At 41.7% G+C, this 23,994-nt stretch overlaps 1 protein-coding gene across 2 annotated transcripts in view; it reads left to right on the forward strand.

Moving 5' to 3' along the window:
- Window positions 1-23,994, forward strand: part of mmp16a (matrix metallopeptidase 16a (membrane-inserted)) — a 56,641-nt gene that overhangs the window by 15,798 nt on the left and 16,849 nt on the right. For both annotated transcript variants that reach the window (XM_028432725.1, XM_028432726.1), the window contains 3 exons: window positions 3,181-3,485; window positions 18,374-18,535; window positions 23,145-23,362. In XM_028432725.1, coding sequence (XP_028288526.1) covers window positions 3,181-3,485; window positions 18,374-18,535; window positions 23,145-23,362 — 685 coding nt within the window. The remainder of the gene's footprint in view (window positions 1-3,180; window positions 3,486-18,373; window positions 18,536-23,144; window positions 23,363-23,994) is intronic.

Consider the following 23,994-nt stretch of genomic DNA (forward strand, 5'->3'; position numbering starts at 1 on the left):
GCATGGGTCATCTGTGACGGAACTGATGGTACAAAGAGGCAAATGAACAGGCTTGATGAGGAATGCAGGACTAGATGGCTGGAAATGAGGAGTAGAAAGAGGAGAAGCAGCTGCAGAAAGAAAAAGAGTGATGTGCTGAAAGGAGAGGAGGAAACCCCGGTGGAAGGCAGAGGGTGCTCTCTGACAGATTAGGGTTATATAATAGGATGGGAGCATTTTGAGTGTGTGCTCATGTGTGTGCATGTGTACGTGTGTGTGTGTGTGTTGTACATGCATGTGTGCCTGGCTTTCAGTCAGTAGTCAGATGTGCCTGCAGCTGTTCCTTTTATCTCAGATTGGTGCAACGGACGTAGTTGAAAAATTCAGTGCATTCATCTGAAGATTCTTGTAATCTCCTTAAAGGTTCCGTTTGCAGCAACTCAGCACCATGTATACATCTGATATAAGTATCAAAGTGTTACCAGCAACGTAGGATATGCCGCACTGGCCACAATCAAAGTACAAAAACAGACAGTTCTTCCCTTCAAACTGAGAGCGCTCATCAAAAATCCTCATTCTCGGAAGTTTGTTTTCTCCTCATTTTGCTTACATCTGTGTTTTATGATTGTCTATAAACACATGTACTTGTGTGTACATTACAAACAATGTGCAACACTGAATTGAGGGAGTTTTCCCACCCTGTAAACTGTAGAAACTTTTTTCTCTTTCTGGCTTTAAGCATATAAAAATAATCTTGAAAAACAAGTGCTGGCATTTGGAAAGTATAACAAATGCATGACCGCCCCAGGTGTGTGCTACTTTCCATGTAGCCACATACAGTACTTGCTGTGGGGAGGCACTAATTAGCTCTGGCATCCCTACTGTTCGCCCTGCGTGCAGGTACTATTCCAGCACATGAGTTGCATCCGGAATCATTATCACCTCGCAACATGGAGTTTAATATCTGATATGGCCTCAGAGCAGGCTGGGATTCTTATCATTTGTTGTTTTGCAGTTTCTCCCTGCATGAGGCACTCTCTTTACCCGCCTTACCCTCAAATAGGACACAAAAACACAGACCGAGCTGGGTCATAGACTCAGATCAAACCCGCATTTTATTCCTCAAGTGGCCGCTGTTGTTGATGAGGCCTTCCAGACAGAGCGGGACAAGGGCATTCACAGAGAACCCTGAAGGTGCAGCAGTGTTTTCTCTTCGTTTTTATCTTGGAGAAGACATTTGTACCTTTGCAGACTCTCTCTGGGTCAACTGATATTGATTTGAAAGAGGGACTGAACACTTGTGTTTATCACTCTTGTACTTGCTCTGCTTTGTAGAAGCCCTTCAGAGGACAAAGCACCCATTCGTGCTCCCTGCTTAAAGTGGTCTCAATCAGGCAGAGATACTTTGCTTACTCAACAGTCAAGCATCGGCACTAATGCCTCTTCAGTTGATGTTCAAAATTGGTTGTGTAATTTAAGGGGTTTGTCAGCACCCATCTTCAAATGTACACATTTATTACTCAGGCAATTGAGGACGTGCAATTTTTCAAGCTGATATTCATCACAGTTTTAATCAAATATGACAAGTCTGATGAGAGAAGCCGTCAGATTGCGGTTACTGCTGCTTCTTATAAAACAAATGTCCATTACACAAAGGGTTTTTACATACTTGGAATGAAATCAAAGAAAATCACCAAAGCAAATCTGCAATGGGTTGGTCAAAGAGAAAAAAATCTTTTTTACGTATCTGTAGATTACTAATCTAGCCACAGGGCTCTGTGGCAGGATTATGTCTGTTAACTTTATTAATCTAAGTAAATCATAAATAAATGAACGTAAATGAAATTCTATGACGTTGTGTTATGTGTTGTGTTATCTTATCTCATACCATAACAGTCCTAACTGATTTTAAACCTTTTCCTTATAATAAGCCTGCTTTGTTTGTGGAGCTGTCGTTTAAAAATGTATGCGTGTCTACAGGGCTAAGTTTAGAAAAGACGGTACATGCGTCTCTGCTGAAGCAGCAAGCAGCTGTTACCATGTCAGACTTGGAAGCACCCACAGAGAAGCAGTTTGTGATCTTTTCAACATTTTAAATGTACATTGACTTGTTCAGTAGACACTATTTATATTTCAGTACCAGCCTCCCTATTCACAGGGTTTGATTTAATAATGAATCTGAGCTAACACGCGCTATAAATAAGCAGCATATTGGACATAAACGTGCCTTGCAGCAGCAGACAAAGACGTTCTGATAGTGTTGTTATTATGGAAGATGACAGCCTGACAGCCAAACACAGACTAAAATGAAACGGGGAACAAAGTGAGGAGGTGACTGAGGGCACACAAAGCAGGCAGGCAGGATGAATGGATGGAGAAAACAGGGGGAATCTTAAATAAACTGGAAACATTTGAACAAGAAGCAATACACAAAAAAGAAGCTGGCACCATCTTGCTGTTCTTTTCTCACACTCTTATCAGCTGAACATCAGCCAGCCACCTCAGACATCACACTACCAGCTGCATGATAAGACAGTATTGTGTGTTTACAAGTGTCTAAGTTGGATGATGTACACCTATCTGTCTGTCCCTGGAGAGTACATTTTAATAGAGCATGACACTGAGATATTTTTGGAGCGAATAAAGTGAAGAGCGGTTTTCCTGATTGCCCAAACCAGACTGGGGCTCTCAGCAGGCAGTGGGCTGTTGATAATCCTTAATTAGAAAATAAATTCCAGAGGCAGGAAATTGTGCCGTCCTCTCCACACCTGCAGCAACTCAAAGCCGGCAGGGGAGGACTCAGCTGTTTTCTCTCACAAATCGTTCCATTTAGCTCTCAGTTGGCGAACAGGATGAGCGTGAAATGGCAGCATGCAGGGTAAACAGTGATAGTTGAGTTTTTTGGGGGGGCATAATGAGTACATGTAGATTGACATGCACTGGTATTGTCCTACTAACCTGACTATTGTCTTCAGTCCCACAATAACACATGCTTCAGAGCAGTTGGACGCCATTTACATTCCCTGATTAGATTCTATTCTTTAATTTCTCCTCTGAGTAAACTTCCAGCAGAATAATCCACTTATAGGTCTTATCAGAGCAATTTACAATGGATTTGCTCCTCTTGACAGCTGAAGAAGATCTGGTAATTCCTTCGAGAGTTTTTCCAGTCTAAAAACCTATTCTTCCTTTTATCTGCAGCATAAAGAACGTGACACCCAAAGTGGGTGCGGAGGAGACCCATGATGCCATTCGGCGAGCGTTCGACGTGTGGCAGAATGTGACGCCGCTGCGCTTCGAGGCCGTGCCGTACAGTGAGCTGGAGAGGACCAAGAAGGACGTGGACATCACCATCATCTTTGCTTCAGGTTTCCATGGTGACAGTTCGCCTTTTGACGGCGAGGGAGGGTTCCTGGCCCACGCCTACTTTCCAGGGCCGGGAATAGGAGGCGACACACACTTTGACTCAGATGAGCCATGGACGCTGGGAAATCCCAATCATGACGGTAAGGATACATTCATATCAGCATAAATGCTGAGCGTTTCTCCTCTGTCTGAGATTATTAATATCTTTTAAGGTGTTTAGTCATTGATTCACTCTTTACGACCTCAGAAATATGTTTATATTTACAACACTTCAGCTCAGGAAATCAAAGATATTTACTGTTTCTTGCCGGTTTTCTGTTCTTGCTGATTTCTGGTGTGATTGGGCTCTTGATTTACTGTGGCTTACTCAGGGCTCTCTCGCTTTAGGCAGATATCTCCCTTGCTGAACCACAGCAATCATATCACCTCTTGCTCTGCTCTGACCTTAAGCCTGTGGCCGAGCTAGAGTAGTTGCCCTCGGAGCCTTGCAGGCAGAGTCCGTATGTCATTCTGTTGTGTGTGGGTTTGTGTGTTGAGCATCTGTGTTAGTGTTAAGTATTGTGCTGTGGTGCACTTGTGTGGATGTGTGTTTGTAAATCAGTCAGTCGACTTAAGCTCCCGTGTTGACCCGTGAACCCTGAGGATGAATGAAAGAAGAGATAAATGAAGAGAAAGGGCTGTAAAAGACATCTGATACAAGTGAAGTTAATAAAAAGAAAACATTAACCGACTTTGAGGTTCATCTGAAATTTGAGAGTCTATAATAAGGATGTGTTCAGTTGGTCTCTTTGGTTTTCTCATTAAATCTAAGGAGCAGCCTGCCCCACAGTCCTCAGAGACAACTGAAGAGGAGTCATGACTGTTACTGAGTCATGAGTCAAAACAATGACTGACTGACTGACTGAGAGATAAGGAGATGCTCTTAAGAAACCAGGACAGACACGAAAGCAAAAAAAGAAAATAATAAAAAAAACAGATGGCTTTACTAGCAGGAAGGCAGCAGCGTTAACAGAGAACGAAAGAGAGGATAAGAGAGAATGGCAGAGTATCTCTAGACAAATATTGGAGGTTCAAGAGCTCACAAGAGAGACAGACGGAAAGGGAAAGACTGAAAGAGCAGCATAGCAAGAAGTAAAGAAAACATTTGAAGAGGAACGGAGAGTGAGGAGAGCAGAGGAGATGAGTGGGAGCTGTTGAAGGCTTTTGGTCGAAAATAGAAATGAGGAACTTTTGACTGAAGGTTGAAGGCTGAATTTTGAGCAAGAGTAAAGGCCGATAGATAATATGTGAAAATATGAACTGCTTAATATGTAGTACTGTGTGTACATACATACACATATGTGTAGGTGTGTTGCTGGCTGCTGTTCTGCCTTGGAGGAAGGTGAACATCTGTCATTAAAAGCTATGATTCACTCCTTTCACTCACTCTCCTCCACTGCCCAGTTCAATATTAATACAGTCCTGCTGTGGCCCATAGTTCTGTGAAAACATCCCATAATGCATGCCGTTCCATTACACTCTCTCCAGCTGGGTTTCCTTGCCACAATGCCAACATCCACTGGCTGACTGCTGACTGTTCACCATGGCAGTGGGGTGCTCTTACTCCTGCATGGTGACCAGTGTTACACAGAGATGAGTTTCAAAAGCTTGAAGCTGCCTAATATCAGTATTTTGTGCTAAGACTGAATATCTTGAAAGTTGACAATTCTTATGCCAGAAACTACTACAAATATCAGGTACTCTGCATTCTTGCCAGATAGTTTTTTATTTTTTTTTGTCCTGGCACAGAGTCTCTGAGGCAGTGTGTAGCTTTTGGCAAGCTAACTCTAAAAATATGTAAGATAATAGCACTGCAACATTGCTTATGATAGTTAAACATCCTCGTCCTCCTGTGTCATTGCAATATACACAGTATAGTGTGGCTGTGTTTGGATGAATACACTGTGATATAATACTGATGTTTTCTTTATCACTTCATTCTTTTCTTCTAGTGAAAACATCTGAACTCTGTACGTATTTGCTTAGGCAGCTCAACCTTTCATTGGTATATGAGCCTTTTGAGAAAGTGTATGCACACAATGCTGCTCAGTGTTGCTTTACTCTAAAACTCAAGTGCTTTTTATGTGAACCAATATTTCATAACACAGAACACACCAAAAAAGCACATGAAATGTTCAATAAATCTCTACACAATAGAATAGTAAATGATAAATATATATGTATAAGTGATATGAGTATGACTATGAGGAGATTGTAAAGCATTATCGGCTCTGTGTTGTGCGTTCTGGTAGCTGAATGGTTGAGGAGTGTACAGTAAGTTCAGCGAGAAAATAGTCTTATCAGAAAAACTGCACTAAGGTTTGAGAGTAGAAACTTAATGTGCTGTCCTTTTTAGGTCTTAATGGAACTTTCTGCACTGGTGCTCCCATTGTGTTAATGCAGTATGGCCACTCAAATGAGGAGACTTTATTGTGTTGTTGCCTATTTAAATGAAGCTGATACAGTGAATTTCAATGAGCACATGTCCCTGATTATTGTGTTCCCATTGACTGACATCTGAACCTTGAGCATTATGGTGATGTTTTTATTTAAATGATGTAATATCAATGTTCTTTTTAATCTAGATGTTGTGGCAGCAGAGATGAATAATTCCATATAGTTTCAGTACATGTTGTTTCATGGATTTGTAATCCATCCATGATCCATCTCCTTTCTGTATCCATGCTTTGTAAAGTTACTGCCTCACTCTAACACACACACACACACAGACACACACCGGAGATGAGCTTCTGTCCGGTAAGCTGCCCGTGCCTGTCATACCTAATCCTCCCCTGTACACTGTTGTCGAGAAGGATCAGTCGTTACGGCGACTGTTGCCAGCATCACACCATAGATATTATTGTTGTCGTTTGGGAGGATGACGTCACTGATGCACACACTGGGGGATTAATTCCTGCTTGTATGGAGATAAACACTCGCATACACGTGTTGGAAGTACTCACACACTTTCGCTGTCTCACTTGTACACACACACACATGCCTGCGCTGTTTTGTCTCCTCCTCTCACACTGCAACTCAGGCATCTGAGCAGAGAGGATTACTCAAAAGTTACGTTCAGTGGGATTTTTAGCACACACAGCAGAACGACATACTTATTAGGATTATCTAATGGCATTCTGAGTGCCTTGGATATATACAGTATACAGCAGCAGCCTTTTGTATGTACGTGTATTACAAAGAGAAGGGGAACATCTGAGGAGGGTTTTTGCGCTTGTTTAATGAATTCAGTCATTTCGGTTAAATAATTGCTCCAATTTGAAGCTGTAGGCAAAAAGATAAATTGAGAACATCATTGTCAGATTAATTGATAATGAATGTCAGCTGCAGCTCTTCATGCATGTAAACATGCCTGACTCTGGCAGACCATCTGTGGAGATGCCACAGATTAGCTGTGCCCGCACTAATAACAACATCTTGCAGGGGTTTTTAGAATAACTTTTGACAAATACAGTCCAAGATGCCAAAAATGATCAGCTTGATGTATCATTTCACAGGCTTAGATATTTTTTTTTTTGCAGCAGCAGTAGCGTTATCAGTGTACAGGGACTCGGGAAGATCAGGGAACTCTGGGAAAGAAAATCTCACATTCAGCGACAGTCAAACCTGTGTTATCACCTCTGCTTCACACTCTCCTCCACACTTGGTGTGTGTGGTTGACACTGGTCACATACCAAGCAGAAGTATTTATGTATCATGGCTGAAAAGACTTGAGGTTTAAAGAGATAATTTTTTTAATGAATCTAACAGATCTTCTCTCTCTCTGATCTTGGTTTTCTTTTGTTTACTACAGAATGTGTAATGCTGCTTTAAAACCCACAAACAAACATTCCCAGCAGTGGATTAAAGCGGCTTTTTGTGAAGTTTTGTTCGATCATAGTGAGATTCATCAGCTCTTGTCAACAAATGTTAACAAACACAACTTGGATAGGATGAGCTATAAACTGCATATGTAAGTGTTGACTGATGGACTGCAATGAACACATCACATATGCTGAAAAGTGAGTGTTTATTTGCCCTGAAACAGTTGTGTAACATTTGAAGTCATGTCGTTTTGTCATATTACCATAATATTAAGTTGTTTAGCCTGTCTTCTTTGCAGTCCTCGTTAGCATAGTGGACAGTATCTCTGCCTGTCACGCGGAAGACCGGGGTTCGATTCCCCGTCGGGGAGGTCTTTTAATGCATTTTCCCCATTGTGGGACAAATAAAAGTTTTCTTAATCTGTTGGTGTAGGTGATAAATTATTTGCTTCCAAATATAAAAAAAAATGGAAGTGTTGCTGAATTCTGTCATTTACAAGCCCATCAGCTGAGATTGTTTGGCGAATTAGATTAGATTGGTTGAAAAATGTGAGAACACATTTTTAAGTCTCATTGTTCTGGCAATATTAAACAATGTCATTTCACAGTGTCACAGATTTTTCTTTCATCATGTAGGCTTTAAAGAACAGTGATGCTGTATCTATCGGATAGATTTGTGTGTCCATGGTACACAGCATTTGTTATGTAACTCCCAACCTGTTGGCACCATAAACGGTCCCTGCTTCTGTAGCCTTTGAGCTGTCAATGAAGGAGCACCTCACTGACTGGTCTGATCTGTCCTTGGATCTGTTTTTCTTTCTCTCAGGCTGTTTCATTTTAAAGCACACTGTGAGAATCCACACGTTATTGTGTTACGAATTGCACAATGATAGCTCCCTGTGTTATTTTAGCTAGCATGATTCCCTGTGAGAGACGATGAGGAAGCAGCGTGAGGGAGTGGGTGAGCAGCTAATATTACCATTCAGAGTGCAACAACCCAACAGCTAAACCAGAGAGAAGTGGTGCTGGAGCTGCAGCAGATGCTCATGGACCGTTTGGCTTTAGAGGCTGATGGATGAATGGCTGTGAGGGATCAATAGATGGAGGATAGATGGATGCAATTAAAGACATAATAGGTTACAATAGGGAAATTATGCAGGCTGAGTAAGAGGATGAAATATGAAACATCTTGGGGAAAGTAAAATGGGGATGCAGAAGCAGAGCACTGGAGGGCAGAAAGAAGGATTTAGTTGAAACACAGGATAAGGAAGAAAAGGACTGCAAGTGGAGATGGAGATGATTAGATTGTCTTTTCATCAGATCTCCCTCTGCCACTGAACGGGTGTGCACAGTTTTCCATTTCTACACAACAAAAAAGGAGACCGAGCAAACGCTCATCTGTGCTTTATCACAAGGTCATCTCTGTGGGCTGAGGCCACTCTGTTTTTTGTTGTGAAAAATCAAAGCACAGGAATAGATAAGACAGACTCCATTTTGATCTTCAGTCACACTGAGGCTGATTGGATTTAACAGAAAAGGCACCACAGGACTGCATGCCATGACTGTACCCAAACAGCCACCCGAGGGTGACTTATAAGGCCTGGTATGTCTTCAAGGTCCTCCAGCCTCCAGTAATATCAGTGAAAACTATGTAACAACACAGCATGTGAGCTAGACCTACACACAGGAAATGAGAGATTCCAATGCTTTATTATGTTCTTCACCCTTGCCCCCAAAATGAACCAAAGAGGTTAGAAAAACACTGTCACCAGGAGGAAAAATACGCCAAGAGTTTATGGTTTCAGGTATTAAGGCTTGGTTTGGTTTGGTGGGGGGGGCACCAAAGAGAGTGACGATTGGCTGAGAGAGTGGACGTCTATGCAGCAGGCTCGACATTGATCAACGTGTTCGATTGATGATCGCAGGAGAAAGCTCAGCGTCCCTAACATTGATGGACAGAACATTTTATCTTCAATGTTCAATCCCATTAATTGTTTACACGTTGAAAGCAGTTTGGGCGTTTCTACCAACCAACAACTAAAGAGAGATCAATTTTCAGCTTCTCAACTGCAGCCGGGCAGCTCCGACATTGTTATGTGGAACAGCTTCTGTCAAGTCAAGGTAGTGTGAAGACAGAGAAAATAGAAGAACAAGTAGAAAAATCACAGAGCAGGTAGAGTACAAGAGAGGGGAAAAGGAAGTGTAGTTGAGGAATAGAAGAGCATATGGTGTCCTTGCAGGTTTATTTTTAGGTTGCTTCTCCTACTGGGTGATGAGGAGTGCACTCTGTCTTTTCCACCCTCTTTCTCTTTTTCTGTTGTCCCTTCCTTGTCATTCTTGCTTTTCCTCCATCAACATCACAGTTGGCACAGGGCTTGAGGCTGCTAAAATAATAACCACCACCACGGAAAACAACATGCATTTGATTTAGTGGCTGCTTATGCTCCAAATATGTAAAAGAAGGAGCAGAGACGCACATTATTTGCTTGATTGACCTGATGATATTTCCTTGTGGCTGTAGTTTTTTTTTTTTGCTCAACACCCACGTTGAGAAGCAATTTCACCCTGTTGTCCAGACATTGAAATTACAGTGTATATTTTTGCAAATGTTGGAAAGAATGTCTGTGTATGTTGTTTGGACAAAGTGTTAGAAGGTTTAGGTTCGTCTGGAGAGTGAGGTCAGTCTGTCTGCTGTCGGACTCTGGTCACTCCGTCTGTACATTGTCAGGGTCTTTTTTAGATTTTCTTATCAAGTATTTTTTCAGTCAGCTAGTCTGCTGCTGCATGTTTGTGTTTGGCTTTGCCATTCCATTCCGTCGTGTGTAGTGTACGTATTTTTGTTTTTCTTCATCTGTAATCAGGCCTAATTTGTGTCTTGAGGTCTTGAGGCTAAGGTCTGTGATGTAAGTTTCTGCTTGCTTGCTGTTGGTACCATGCATGAGTTTTGTGGATCAAATCTACCTGTAGTAGCTGTTGTGGCGGTTGTACAAGATCTTCATTCTTGGGCCGTCCCACTTCCATCATCAAGTCACTTCATCTGCATCTTCTGTGTCAAGTTTTTAATTAGATGATTAATTTGTGTGTTTTTATGACATAGTGAGATCGCTCTAAACTTTTGTTCAAAGAAAAGATAATCCACAAAAGTCCAATAATTCCTCCTTCTTTCAAGGTTGTCTAACTCCAAAAACCTTCCTTCATCATTTGGAAGTTTCTATGAAGATATTTAATCTTACCTTTGTCCTTCAGCCTCTATCTTTGTCCTTATATCTCCCCTGCTCTGCCGCAGCCTCTCTTTATCTCCCAGAGAAAATAAATGGGGAGATTCAGACGCTTTTTCTTTCCACCGGAGTAGATCTTTATCATTTACTGGAAACATGTGTATGTGCGAGTCCCGAGGACGTCCAGCATGACTACATTTGGGCAGGCAGCAGAAAATAGTAATGATGGCTCGGTTTCTGTGAGTGGAATAGTTTGTGGGAGGACATGGGCTGTAAAGCAGCACTGTAATACACAAGCACATGGATTTCAAGGATGCTGGAAGAACTCAGTACATTGTAAGCAGTTTATCTCAAGGATGCTGCGTGACAGTTGACACTATGATGCAACACTATGATATGATACAGTGCAGTATAATGGATCTGTAGCTGATACTACAGGACCGGGGCAAGAGACATGATGAATGCACTTGATATGATGATGTATAAGATAATACATCCATAATATACTACCATGTTTATCTGTGTGTTTAACAAGCAACTGTAAAGGTAGTGGACTTCTTGTCCTGGGTTTTGTCTCTTAGGCAACATACAGGCTGTCAAAACAGCAGGATCTAGGGAGGAACTGTATTTGGCCTGACATAATAAGCTGCAAATACTGGTCAAGGATAAAAAAAGTGCTTTATTCTGCATCTTTTTTTCTAAAATCTGAAAATTATTGCCTAAAAAGAGCCCTACCAGTGCATATGAATCAAAAGCAAGAGCTTTTTTTCTGTGGTTTGCAAAAGTCCACAAATGGTTTGTGGAGTCTTTTCACTGTATTATTTGAGTGCATCACTTAAAATACTAGTACACTTTTTCCAGATTGCTGTACAAAGAATATGAAGCAGGAAGTTAGGTGTGCGGTATGATAACGTCAAATAACTATAGCATAAAGAACATAAAAAAGTTTATCAAACTCAATCTCGATCTCACTCCAAATCACTAAGTCCATTGTGAAATTATATTTCAAGTATAAGTCACATACCCAGCCAAAGGATGGAAAAAAAGTGTGATTTATAGTCCGGAAAATCCCACTGTTAGAAATCTGATGTGTTTATGGTGCCAATTTCAGAGGCAAAAATGTAACAGCACTTTTTTCATAGCAAAAACTGCTGTTTCTGTATCCTTATATATTTAACAGGGACACAGGTTAATATAGTGACTGACTACCATCTGTATCTGCATCTTTTTACTAGAGCTTAAATTCGAGCCGTCTCTTTTAATAGCTTGTTTAATATGGTTACATAACCATGTTTCCACTGTGACTGTCATTTGGGAGAAAGATAAGGGATTTAAATCATTGCTTTCACACTTTCCTGAAGTAAATGAAATCAGAAGGAAGAAAGCAGCCATATCACCATGCGTTCCGGCCCACCAGGCTGCCACTAGAAATAGACGGCCGCCTACTGACAGCAGCATCAACTTCCACGTGGGCAGCAGTACTCTCTTCCGCCCCCACACATGAATACACACATACACACACGCTTACACTTTCATAGACACACAAAACGCGCACCTGGGGAGGCCTGCCCTCCCACTAGTCAGTCAGATGCTGTCATAACCTCGTACCCATAATCCTTAGCAAACAAAACAACCCTGCCTGCCTGGGGTACTTTTTGTTCTGAGTACACACAAAACACTTTTAAAAGAATATCACTTGAGTGTCTTCTGCTGCGCTGTGTAGTTAAAGGATGGAAGAGGCTCTGTTTGCATTAACGTTTCTAAGGGAACATTTATGTAATCTTTGAGGATGCTTTGGATCATACTTTAGTAAATTCACAACCTTTGGTACTGTTTGGATACATGCCTACTACAAAAACAGCCACTTATAACTTACTTACCTTAAGTCCTCCTGAGGCAGAAAGCTCTGAAACACCCACAGTTCATCTCTTGATATCTGATTCTGCATCAAGAGACAGACTAAATGATACTCCAGTTTATCCAGTAATAAACATAAAGAGTTCCAGATATTATACACTTGTCATCTGTCTATCACCAATCAGATCGCTTCTGACTGTCGTCACCAGACTGCTATAAACATGGACAAGGCACCACTCTACTTTCATTGTACTAAAGTGAGGCCAAAGTATCTTGCTTACAGGCAATGCCAGGTTGGAAAGAGGACGTTATCTAGGAACCAGAGTCTGCGTAAGAGGTTGAGAAATGGCACATATCCATGCAATAACAGTAAGCTAAGAAGCAAGGAGCACTTTTGGTGATTGGGTCCATGTCCCATTTACTAACATGGGCGAGGCTGGACAAGATGTTTTGGTGTTACTTTGAGGAGCTGTAATGTCATCCATCTTTATACAGTCATCATTGTAACTAAAACGCCCCCATCTCTGCTGATTGGTCTTAACTTATGGCTTGAAAAGATAAATTATCATTTGAGCTTTAAAGCAGTTGTGTTATGGAAACAAAACATTCAAATGAATCAAGACAAAAAAAGAGTTTTAACTAAACCTTGCAGGTATTCTTTCTCTTCATATACACATACACCGATAGCATCTGTCAAGGTGAATTCATAAAGTTTACTCCAGCTGTTTTGTGAAGTAGCATCAGTTTGCTGTGTCTGTGCAAAAGCACACGTGCTTACACCACCGCCTCCCCTCACCATGGCCAATGCATTATTAATGATTGATGATCACAATGAAAATGTACACACGTCCCCGTCTCGCTCACAGGTGCTGCACAGAGATAAACATGACAAGAATAAAAGATGTCCTTTCCTTGGCAGATTTTTTTCCCCCTCCTTTTTTTTCTGGTGTATTTACCTCCAGTCCTCAGGAACGGCCAATATTTGGATCCCTGGCCTTGATCCACACAGTGAATTTCAGGCTGTAGCTGTCTGTGTAAATAAATAATTACTCCAGTGTACATATGTTGCTCTCATCAGCTGTGGTTTTGTTCTCTGTGAGATGTTAAGTGTAATAGATTCAACAACAAAAGTGTTGCTCAACCAGTGTCAACAGCCCAAAGCAAGGGGAACAGAGAGAGAGAGAGAGAGAGAGAGAGAGGGCACACAAAGAGAGAGAGGAGAGACGATGTAGAGGGGAAGCAGGAGAGCAACAGACCAATGTCCTATAGGACAGTGTAACTAAGTGGATAGTGCAGTGAGAACAACATTGACAGTGGAGTTAATCAAAGGTTTTCTGCTGATCTTTGTAATGTTTTTCAGATGAAAAGTCATTTTCACAGACACCACAAACAGATGGTCAATGTGATGCATTAACTGTGAAGTAATAAAACTGATGCAGATGAATCACACTTTGATCACATAGATACATTTCCTGATGACCAAAATGCACTGTGGGCAAGACTGTCACATGCATCGACTGTATTGCAGTATTTTCAGTATTGTATTATTTGATCATCTGGTGACAGGAAGCAGCAAAAGGCAGCTTGTGTAATATAAACTCTGAATCTTGGTGATGTGTTCAAGCGCTACAGTCTGGCATCTAAAGACTTCTGTGTAAGTCAATTCTGGTGAAATGCACCAAATGGCACTCTGCATGTTTCTGTTTTGCGGACAGAATGCACCCATTGTACTTTGGCTGCATTCTTCACAATGGTCACTCTGTCAAATCAGGCACACAGCTCTGGTTTGACAGCCAGCAGAGCTCTATGTGCCCGGGGCCCTCTGAGCCAGGCACTGAACCACTGGGCTGAGATCTTCTGGCAGCTTGTCAGTACAGCAAAGCCCTCCTGGACAGCAAGGGCTCTCATTGACTCACACTGTGCTTCACTGTCTGCTGCGCTCCCTCTCTGGACTCTGGACTGCTTTTCCTTCTCACTTCACATATCTCCTGCTTCCTTCAGGGTCAAGGTTGCTCTGATTTCTGATGACGTTCAGCCTTGGACAAACAACATCCAGTGTCAGTTTTGTGAACTTCACCCCAGCTAGTGGATAACAGCTGATTTCCTTCCTTTTCCTGTTCCTGCTCCACACCGTGGAGCTCTTAGTCAGTGTCAGAGGCAGCAGAGTTACTTTGTGTTTGGCTTCTTAATACCCGATGTTAAAATCAGGCTCAATACTGGTCAGGTACTTTTCATGTGTTCAGATTGAACAGATAATTTTATTATTTTCCCAAAAGTTAACAGTTACATATGGATAAAAAGTTAAAGAAAAGTTAAAATGTAATGGACATATGTAATTTATGCACTTAGAGATTTAAGAAGCAGAACACTTATAATAATAGCATGTCATAAATAATGCTTGGACATGCATGTCTGCTGTGTTCTGTTGAACCCACTGTCCTCCTCCAAACCACCCAAATCATTCCTGAAATTGCAATTAACACCTTTTTTTGCATTCCTGCTCTGCTATTTTTTTCAAAATAGCGCACTGAAAGCGCAGTGTCAGCCACTCGGGGAGTTGTGGGAGCTGAACAATGGGCAACATTTGAGGTCCTCTGGGACAAAGAGAGTGCTTATGCTTGCGTACAGTTGGATGGGACTATAACGGCGACAACAGCAGCTGTTGTTTTCTAAAGAAAAGACGGAGGAGTTGGAAATCTTTGGGCACATTCTTCAATACAATAGGAGGGGTGAGAGTTGTAATATTTTTATTTGAGGACTAGAACTGTTGTCAACATGGTGATGTCACAGGGGACGTTGTGTTTTCACAAACATGATTTCTTTTGATAGCGTTTGGGATTTGTCCATTGTGGACAAGAGAATGATAATGAATATGTGGACGCACAAGAAGAGTCGTGCATCTGAGTGGGCTGTGTGCTGGCAACGCTTGCTTGTAGGTTACGTCAGATGTCATGTAAGTGAACCAGGGACGCTTAGTTACGCATTAAGGAGACGGGAGAGGGTTACTGGCCCCCAGAGGCACCCACTGACATCCTGAGCTATTACTGAACAGCAGTGACCAGGGCCCCGCATCTGATTTGTGGTCCAATGTTTATCTGTGTGTTTATTTCAAACCCAGTGTACTCATGTCATGTGTAACCCCCCCCCCCCACACCCTTCAGCCAGCTGTAACAGCAGTGGCATGTGCAGGGAGCCGGTAAATTATGGAGAAAGAGTCTGGTTTCTAATCACAACCCCTGTTTACTTTACTGCAACCCCTGTGGGGAAAGACAGAGGGAGGTACATGTACATCACATCATAAATCTCCACTCGCTCTCCTCTTCCACTCCATCTTTCCTTTTTTTTATGTCTTTTTTTTTCCTTCTCACTTACACTATCTCATTAGTGGCAACCTTGACCTATCCTGAGCAGAGTGTCAGCAAGACGACTGCTGCTGCCGCGGGCTGCCACTCTGATCATCGCCCGTTTAACACAGGAAAAAAAAAAAACTACTAAATAATTTAACACCAGAGGAATTTTGTTTTTCAATTGAAGCTTTTATGTTTTAAATAGATCACTTACTTTTATGCTAAATTCATGGCCACAACCACTAAATGGTACACATAGGCGTGATGAATCACCATACAATAAAATATATAGGACATTTTTTCCCTCACACACCAAAGTGGTTGCCCTCAGTGGGTTATCGCAAATGTGTTTCATCTCCTGGCATTGTTTTCTTCCACTGTACCCTCTGTTTGCTGCTTTATTATTTTATGTTTGGTGCTGAGATATAGCTACTGACAGGAGCGTGGTGTTATAAATGCCAAGGTCAAAGGTTACAGTTGTGTAATTCATCATCTCCATCTTGTATGATTGCAGGAACACTGGAACATCTTACGAGATAACAAATAGTCCAGAGCCTTATCATTTTCCTCGCCTCAGTTTTTCCCTTTTCTCTTTATCATCCAGTTTTTTTTTTCCAACTTTCCCCTCACACAGCTATCACTCTAAATGCCCTTTCTCCTCACTTTACCTCACTCACACTTTATCTCTTTATTTATCTACTCTCTGAATCTTTGTCTCCCACTCATCTGTTCCTCCATTCCATAGCTTTTTCTTCCTTTTTTCTCTTGTGCACCGTCTCTGCACTCTTTGTCTCTTTCATCTTGCCTCCATCTGCCTTATACGCTACCCTTCTCTCTTTTCCACAGTTTCCTGTGTAGGCTCTGTATACCTTCCAGCTGGTAATTAGCCAGGCAGCACAAACTGCCTTGGCTTTATTTGTGGTCCCAGAGGACGACAGGACATCCCTGTCGACCACAACGTGACTTATATAAGCAACCGAAACAAAACTGACGACCCGGGAGGCAAAGAGACTTAGTCAAGATTGAGAGATAGAAGAAGAAGAAGAAGACAGAGATGCTCCTTCACTGTACTCGGGGAGCTGTAATTAGAGTATCAGTAGTATCAGAACTCGCTGTGGGACAGCTTTGATAAACTGTCTTTATGAATGAAGCATCCATAACAGCATATACTTGGAGATCAGACACCGCTTCGTCTGTTCACTTCATTTGGATATCAGGCAGTTAGTGACACCCTTTATTTTATTCTTCCATGTTTTCTTTGTGATGTTGTTTCAAACCTAAGCTGAACTAAACTGGTCTGACCCTGTTTCCACCTACACATCACTGAGCTGTATCTCTCCCCTCTTTATCTCCCCTTCTTCTCTCTGCTCCTCATTATGGGCTATAAACCGCATCTCCAGACACTTGTTCAATCTTACAAGCTTGCATAAATTTCCTCTTAATTTCGTACTTATCCAACTTTTTTACCAGCCATCTATTTTTATTGGAAGGATTTTGGCTGAAACCTGAAGCTTGTTCAGCGAATCCCAAGATATTAATGCTATCCCGTGCAGCAGAGGACTTTACATCAAGCCTGTAAAGACTCTTTGACATTTATACAGTCAAAATCATTTACAGGGTCCCAATTAAGCTATTTCTCTGTGGTTGCCTGGTCTGTAAATTCTCAAGTATTGCACCGTACCTGCTTCGAAGGGATCTGAATCACTGTCTCTATCTGCTGATGTGTTATTCATGTGACAGATTTGCAGCAGATAAGTGCCTCACTTTAGCAGGAATTCCAATGAATAAGTGATGCTCATTTGCATTCCTGTTGCGTCCCGGTGTGATAAAGAGAGAGAAAGGTAAAACTGAAGGCAGCTTGGTGACCATCAAAGCAGAGGGATCCTTTTAAACTAAACAATGTTAAAACAATTACAGTTTAGCTGTATAAAATAAAGTCATAAAGATGTAAAACAGTGAAGAAAAAGTTCTCCTTTAAAGTTCAAGAATAACATATTATTATAGTATTATTAGTTTAAGCTCCCCACAGACTGTTGTAAATAATGAAAGACATAACAGTCTAACCATAATTGTATGATGATGAGCTTCTTTATAGGTCAGATCCGACGTGTTGGCAAGTCATCAGAGCGTAGGTTGTGGAGGAGTGGTTCTTGTTGTTTTGGTTGCCAGTGACGTAAGTTGAGGAATCTGAATAAGACTCAGAGAGGAGGCTTTCAATCCCAAATATCTCTGCCTAATACAGTTGGGATGGGTTTGGGGTTTGGCTGTCAGCCACAGAGGGTTTCTGAGTCAAAAGGTCATCCCAGTGTAGTCATCAGCTTACCATGGCTCGAGACTAATTACAGAGTGTAGGGTTTTCTGAGGAAGGCTTGTGTGTGTGTGTTTGTGTGTGTATGTATCATGTGTCAGTGCTACATAATCCACTCATTAGATGCGTAGAAGGTGGATTATCTGCGCTCGCTCACACACATTCCTGCACATATTGTAGTAAGACTGTTCTGTCTCACTTCTCCCCCAAATCAGCCGGTAAAAAACTTTGCAAACTTGGCGTTGTTTTGAAGGAACTCTTCTGGCAGTGCCAACCAGAACAGGTGCAGGAGGTGACAAAAAAAAAAACAACCTGAGGCTGACCAAGATTTTTATTCATCTTTCTTTGCCTGTGAGAAACATAAAATGCTGCAAACAAACTGTCTGCCAGCAGCACTGACAGAGCGACTCTCTCTCTTTCCCTGTCTTGTGTTTCTAGGTAACGATTTGTTCCTGGTAGCTGTCCACGAGCTCGGTCACGCACTGGGCCTCGAACACTCCAACGACCCCACTGCCATCATGGCTCCCTTCTACCAGTACATGGACACTGACAACTTTAAACTGCCCATGGATGACCTGCTGGGCATTCAGAAGATTTATGGTAAGCTTCATTTAAGTATCTGTCCAAACACTGGTACAGCAGAAACCCGTGGGTCTAGAGTCTTTTCTAACAACCTTGCCTGCTAACAAGACAATAAGGGTGTCTTCACAGTTGCAAGTGAGTCCCTGGTTCAGACCCAAGCAGGTTGTTTACTGTGTCCTGTGCCCATTTTTGAGCAAGACACTTTTGACTTAACAATGTAGGGCTTTAGAAAGTGTGAAGCCAGACAACATGAATATTTTACACTGTTATCTAAACATATAAAGCTTTTAAAGGAAGTTTGCACGCTGACTGAGGCATTTTAAATGTGTGTCTCTCAGCTGGAAGAGAATGTTTTTGTTATTCTAACTCAGTAGCAGCACATAATTGCATTCATTAGTGATAAAACATAGATTTAAGGTGCTCTAATGCTTCATCATAACTGCTGAATACACATTCCTCATTCTGAGTTGAGAGACACTGATTGCGGTGTTCTTTGTCTGCTCATAAAGCTGGTATAGCTCTAGGGTGGAAGTGTGAAATTCAATTTGACAGTAAAGGATTTATGAGCGCACCGCTTTTTATTTTCTGACTCTCAGAGGTGAATTAGTAGATTAAAGTGGATTTTTGTTGTTGTTGTTGTTAAAACCCAAGTTGGTTAAATATTTAAATGTGTTGTCTGAATGTTGATGGTGTCATTTCAACCTCGGTTTGACATCTAAGTTAGGAAACAACTTGGTGGTGACAGCTTTGTCCCTTACAGCTGTCTGTGCTGTAATCCAGTCACACTCTGCTGAGATGACTCTGCTCTGTCACATGAATGGCTGCATGCACACACATACCACACACACACACAAAAGAACCTGCCATCTGCTTACATGGACAGGGCACATCCCTCTGGGAGTGACAGACCTGGGCAAGCGATCAAATCTCTCCTCATCCCTCTCATGTTTCACTCCCGCTCCCTCCGCCTCCTTCTCCTCTGAGTTGTACGAAGAGTTGAAGGGCAGGACGAGCGATGGCAGCTCCTCTGTCAGCCTCGTTTTTTTCTTCCTCCTGCAGCAATTGGCCTCCTTTTCTTCCTCATGGCAACACGGATGGTAGATGTGGAGCTAAACAGGGACAAACGAAGGGGAGGAGGACAGTTTAGATGGATTGCAAGGTGGTGGGCTTAAAGAGAAGGTGTGAATGAAGGTAGAGAGGTATAATGAGACACAAAGAGACTGATGGGTGAGGAGTAAGAGAGGCTGAAACAGGAAGGAGGTGTAGAGTTTAGATTTCTAGTCAAGTAGAACTGCATAAGGGATTCTGTGGAGAAAAGGTTTGACAGGCTGGTGACAACTTGATGTTGAAGATTAATTGCACTTATTCCTCAGATCATTTACATGAAAAATAACACAATAAACTGCACCATAATATTAACTGCCTTCAAATTATATTGCTGTCATGAAATGTGTAATTGTTTTTTATTCATTTCAACGTTGACAAATTACAATTTTACCACTGAGCTTTGAACTTAATGACTTCCTACCCTTTTGAAGTGAATAGCTCGCTTCCTGTTTACACAAGCAACACTGACATCATTGCACATGACGAAGCTGCCAAGTCGGGAGGAAAAGGGGGAGAAAAAATAATTTAACAGAGCACAAAAACAAATGGATAAACAGTGTTTATGATGCTGGGAGTGCAGAGTGTTCTGGGAAGAGTCAGAACCTTATTGGTGGTGTCTTGGCTGATTGAGCGTCTTTAATCAGTGGCGGTGTTCCCCACTGAGTGAGATCACTCAGACTGGCTGCAAACCCAAAACCTAGAAGAGGATTACATTTTTTTAAAAAAGAGCAGCTATTGAGTCACTGACGGTTCGCTGTTTTTCCCACGATGCAGCTCATTGTTTGATGACAAGATGCTTAGAAACTAATTTTTGTGTACCAATTTTTGTGTTGTTGATGCTGTGTAAGCAGAAAAAAATCCTAATATAGTTGATTTTACTTATTTGTTTTGTTGTTTTCTCTCTCAGTTTAGTCTCTAACCTCATACTTTTGAGCAAATACAAACATTGTTTTAATTATCATGTTATGAACACATTATAAAAAATGATTTGCCAACAATATGAGACCCTGTGGGGCAGCCTGAGGGCATCACTCCCACATCATCAAGTGCCCATTTTGTACTCTGTGTACTACATTATTGAACATAACTCATTCCCCTCCAGATGTATTTACATAAACTAATGAGAGGTTATGAATGTATTATTGGTCTTTCCATCTTCTTAAAACACTTTGATGAAGCTTGTGTCTCCAACACTAGTTTCCATCTTTGCTCTATTAAGGCCTAGCGGTACACACAGTCTCCCTGTGGTCAGCCACCACATCAGCTGAGTACACTGATTAGATTCCCATTCTCTGGTTTCGAGTGTACTAATCAGTAAAATGAACTGACTTGCCCAGCCAATCACCACCACACTGATCCAACATGTGGGGCCACCTGACGATCTCTCACTCACGGGGGAAGTACATGAGTGGTCAGATGCTAAAATTACAGTCAGGCTAAATGAGCCCAAATCAGCCATATGCCATGTCTAACTTTTCTTGTCACGGGTTTAGCATAACATCTCTGTGTGTACACATTTGTATGTTTGTTTACATGTCCATCTGACTGTGAATGTCCCTGTGATTACATAACAGCAGAGTGTTTTGGCTCCGCTAATCTGGGATGTATTTCAGGGGATTTAATTTGGTCTGTGAATGAAGTCGCTCTCGTGTAGACTTTACTGATCAGTTTTCTGGCTGGCCGATGTCTTAATCCTGCAATGGGCTGGTTTGTCAACTAGTTTGAGTGTTTATCTGTCTTCTATTCTATTTCTTTGTTTGACTGCTCACTACAGACTGATCCATTCAAACACCTGTTTGCTCCATTCACTTCTTTAATCCTGTCGACTCATTTTATCATGCCTTCATAATACAGCACCATTGAACTTTTCAGTACTTAAGGTGGTTGCTTGTCACATTTGCATCTTTAATATTGCAGTCATCTCTTCCTGTATCTGTTGGCCCCAGTCGACACATGGGAACTCATATTCTCACAGTTACACCGTGTGTTATTCATGCGTCGTCATATGCTCAATTATTCATACACACTACCCACTTGCTTGCCCCGCCTCTGCCTCTCTCCTCGCTCAGTTTTTCCTCTGCATGCATTGGCCGCTTTCTGTCATGTAATTCATGAATGTTAAATGACACCCAGGCATGTCTTGGCCTCCATTTCTGAGAGAATGTTATTTTTATCTCAACAGTATCTACATTTTCAAGCTTAATTCCACAAAGTTTTTTCTTTTGTTGCTTTTTTTTGATTTTATTTTTGTAATTTTCTGTTTTATTCATCTTAACGTGTCATAGTATGCTTTGCTGAGCTGAATCTCTTACCTTGGCAGTGTTTATAGTCTACCCACTGATTCCTGCATGAGCTCATCTTGTTTTTTCTCTTCTCTCATCATGTCTCCGTCTTTGTGATCCATTGCCAGTTTTCTTTATCACTTCTTACATTATTTTTTCTTATACTACTTTGATTTAAGGCGCAGGTGGAAAAATATAAACTTGGCTTGCACATTTACAATTAGTACTAATGAGTTAAATGCTTTTTTTTTTCATTTTCATGTATCTGGGCTTGCATTTGAACACATGTTAGTTGTTCCGAACACATTTAGGCTCTGATTTTAACCACTCTTGTTTTTGATGAATTTAGATGACAGATGATGTTCTGAGCATCAATTCTGATCTTGTGACTCTTCACCTGGAGCCACACACACACATCAAATGTACTTATCTGGTAAAGTATATGAACAAATACGAGGAAGATTGGCTCACATTTTGTACTAAACTTGGCTTTGTTAATTAACATTCATTGTCATGAGATATGGATCTCCCATTCACAAAGAAGTTGAGCGATTCATCATTTGAAGCTCCTTATAGATACTCAAATAAGTCCCTACTTCCACTGCTGCCGACTTGAAGGTGTGATAAAATGCCTCCATACCTCAGACCCAGATAGGCGAGGTGCATAAAAGTCTAGCCTTGAACAGGCAGTGTGAATGGACCTAATGTGCACAATAGTAGTATTCCGCAATGGGCCATTGCTGCGGTGTGTGTTTATGGTTATTTGTGGCTCATGTTGTGAATTTATGGTATGTAATAGTTTTGCTTATTGGCCCTATTATTGATTAAATAACTAGATTGGCCATTGGGAAATGGGACTGATTCATGGGTGGTCTATTAAATTCACGTCTGTTTTGCACCTCATGCTACATCATGCTACAACAGAGCAAGCCGACCAGTCAACTTTATGGAGGTTATGTCACATTTTAGAACTGGAAAAATCAGAGCGTCCCTAGTTTTCAGTAGGATCTGATATTTATTACAGCCCCCACACACAGCTCTGTATATGCAGGCATTTGTGGCTCAGTTAGTAGAATAGGGTGTTCAATAAACTGCCACAGCCTTGCATTACAGCTCTGGCACCACTGAATTGTGTCTGTCTGCATATGAATGGGTAAAAAAGACAAATTGTAAAGTGCAGTGAGTAACATTCTGTATCTATCACTGAAAGTGACATGTATTTCTCTGACCTTCTCCAGGGCCTCCTGATAAGATTCCACAGCCCACCAAGCCTTTGCCTACGGCGCCACCTCCTCGCTCCCATCCTCCTTCAGACCCCCGTAAGCCAGACAGGCAGACGCGACCCCCAAGGCTGCCCCCAGGAGACAGGCCTTCCCACCCCAATGCTAAACCCAACATCTGCGATGGAGGTTTCAACACCCTGGCCATACTGAGGAGAGAGATGTTCGTCTTCAAGGTAAATGAAGAGTCTGTGATATCAAAACAAACCTGGGGGCCTTTTTGCATTTTGTTTGTTTTCAGCTTTCATTCTGAACCCCGAAGCTGTTGTGCTTTTACCCATAGCCTGGATCTCTCTGCAGTCAGTGTGAGAGCACAGCAATCTGTCTTTGCACGCCAAAACAACAATGCGTGCCTGAACACAGTCCATTTCTCACATGGCACTTCTCGGCAAAATGTATGACTTAATTGGCTGATGAATGCAACAATAGAACAACTCATCCTGATTTTCAGACCAATATAAACAGACCGTGGGTTTGAGGACCACCTGTGGAGAGAGAAAGAGCTGCAGCTGACAGTAGTTGAATGCAAAATGGATTGCTTGAGAGCCCGAAGGATTACCTAAATATACAGAGGGTGGGAGCTTTCCTGCTAATCTGCTTCATGTTTAGCATGTGCATAGTGTGCATAATGTGGAAAAAAGCTCAGTTGAATATACATTTTTTTTTTAGTTGGAAAATTGTGTGGAAAGAAAGTTTGACAGTGCGGTTATATCTTGTAGAAATATGGCACAACCTGTTCTGTGCATGTAAACTAGTGCGTGTGTAATTTAGTGCATAATTAAAGAGGCTGTAACGTCCGAGCTCTTTC

This window comes from Parambassis ranga, chromosome 20 (assembly GCF_900634625.1).
Source record: "Parambassis ranga chromosome 20, fParRan2.1, whole genome shotgun sequence".
Lineage (NCBI taxonomy): Eukaryota > Metazoa > Chordata > Actinopteri > Ambassidae > Parambassis > Parambassis ranga.